At 64.4% G+C, this 1516-nt stretch overlaps 1 protein-coding gene across 1 annotated transcript in view; it reads left to right on the forward strand.

The window, feature by feature from the left end:
* Positions 1 to 1465, forward strand: part of LOC125482185 (elongin-A-like) — a gene marked incomplete at its 3' end in the record, with an annotated part of 5156 nt that extends 3691 nt beyond the window's left edge. Inside the window, exons 3-4 of the mRNA XM_048594191.1 lie at positions 789 to 1050; positions 1150 to 1465. Of these exons, the coding sequence (XP_048450148.1) occupies positions 935 to 1050; positions 1150 to 1465 (432 nt within the window). The remainder of the gene's footprint in view (positions 1 to 788; positions 1051 to 1149) is intronic.
* Positions 1466 to 1516: the final 51 nt, after the last annotated feature.

Raw genomic sequence — 1516 nt, forward strand, 5'->3', positions numbered from 1 at the left:
CACAGACTCTCACACACTCTCCCGCACGCACAGACTCTCACACACCCTCCCGCACGCACAGACTCTCACACACTCTCCCGCACGCACAGACTCTCACACACCCTCCCGCACGCACAGACTCTCACACACTCTCCCGCACGCACAGACTCTCACACACCCTCCCGCACGCACAGACTCTCACACACTCTCCCGCACGCACAGACTCTCACACACTCTCCCGCACGCACAGACTCTCACACACTCTCCCGCACGCACAGACTCTCACACACCCCCTTTCTCTCTCCCTCGCTGTAGGACAGATGGACTGATCAGTTGGCCTTGGTCGGGGGCAGGCAGAGGGTGTGGTAAAGCCCGTGGGTGAGATGGGGAGGGGAGAGCTAGACGATGTTGATGCGTGGGTGGAGGGATGGTGGATGGGACCATCTGGTCACCAGATAGTGGGCAGAGGTGTAGAGTTACAGAGGAGCCGTTGGCAGGGCTCCTCATCGAGGGACAGATGAGGGGGTGGGGAAGACCACAGGCCCTGGGGAGTGGGAGCTAAGGACGTGGGTGGGACTCCATTTCTCTGATTTACCGAGCTGTAAAGCCGTAGCCTGAATAACACCTCTTTTTTGTGGGGAGACACTGAGGGACACGGGGAGAGTGCAGGAGACTGGGAGATGGATACATTTTTGTGGGGAGACACTGAGGGACACGGGGAGAGTGCGGGAGACGGATAGATTTTTGCGGGGGGAGAGCACGGGGAGGCGTGTGTCTATGCTGATGTGTGTTCTCCCATCTTTCTGCAGGACTCTCTCCGTGGCCTCTCGCTGGATGGTGGTGGCCATCGTTTACCGGGGCTTCCTCTGAGACCCACCCCGCGCACGGTCCCCTCCTCTCGCTTGGGGGGGGGAGAGGGGGGGCACAGACACGGACCTGCCTCCTACCTCCGGCCATGGAGCCGGCTCTGGGCGGCCTCGTCCCATCCTACGTCACCCTTCGCAGGCCCCGTATTCACAGCGAGAGCCTGGAGGCCAGGGCCAGTAAGAGACTGTGCTCGAGGTTCTACAGGTAGGTACTGGTCGGAGGGGGAGGCAGGGTCGCATTGCCTCGGTGGGGGTCGAGAGAGAGAGAGAGCTTAACCCTCTGTTGTCTCTGTTTTCCTTTCAGCCCTCGGCCTGCCCCGGGAGAGGCGCTGGATCTCCCCCCCGCCTCCCCACCGCGGACCCCCCAGGCCCGGGAGCCGAGCCCCCCCAACACCCCGCTGCCACCCGCGGTGAAGAGGGGCCGGCCCGGGCACGGTGCCCTCCGCTCACCCGGCAGCGAGGGCCCAACGCCGCCCCACGGCTCCCCCCTGGAGAGGGAGGCCGGGAGGGTGCTGTCGGTCTCCCTGGAGGACTGCCTCCCCGGGGACGGGAGGGAGATCGGCCGGAGGAGGGCCAGGAGGAGGCTGGCGGCGAGGCCTACTGTCGTCGTTGGCAACGGGGTGAGCCTTCCGAAGACGGGGCAGGTTACACGGAGATTCGGAGTGGGCTGG

The sequence above is a fragment of the Rhincodon typus genome, unplaced genomic scaffold (assembly GCF_021869965.1).
Source record: "Rhincodon typus isolate 14 unplaced genomic scaffold, sRhiTyp1.1 hic_rhity00006858, whole genome shotgun sequence".
NCBI lineage: Eukaryota > Metazoa > Chordata > Chondrichthyes > Orectolobiformes > Rhincodontidae > Rhincodon > Rhincodon typus.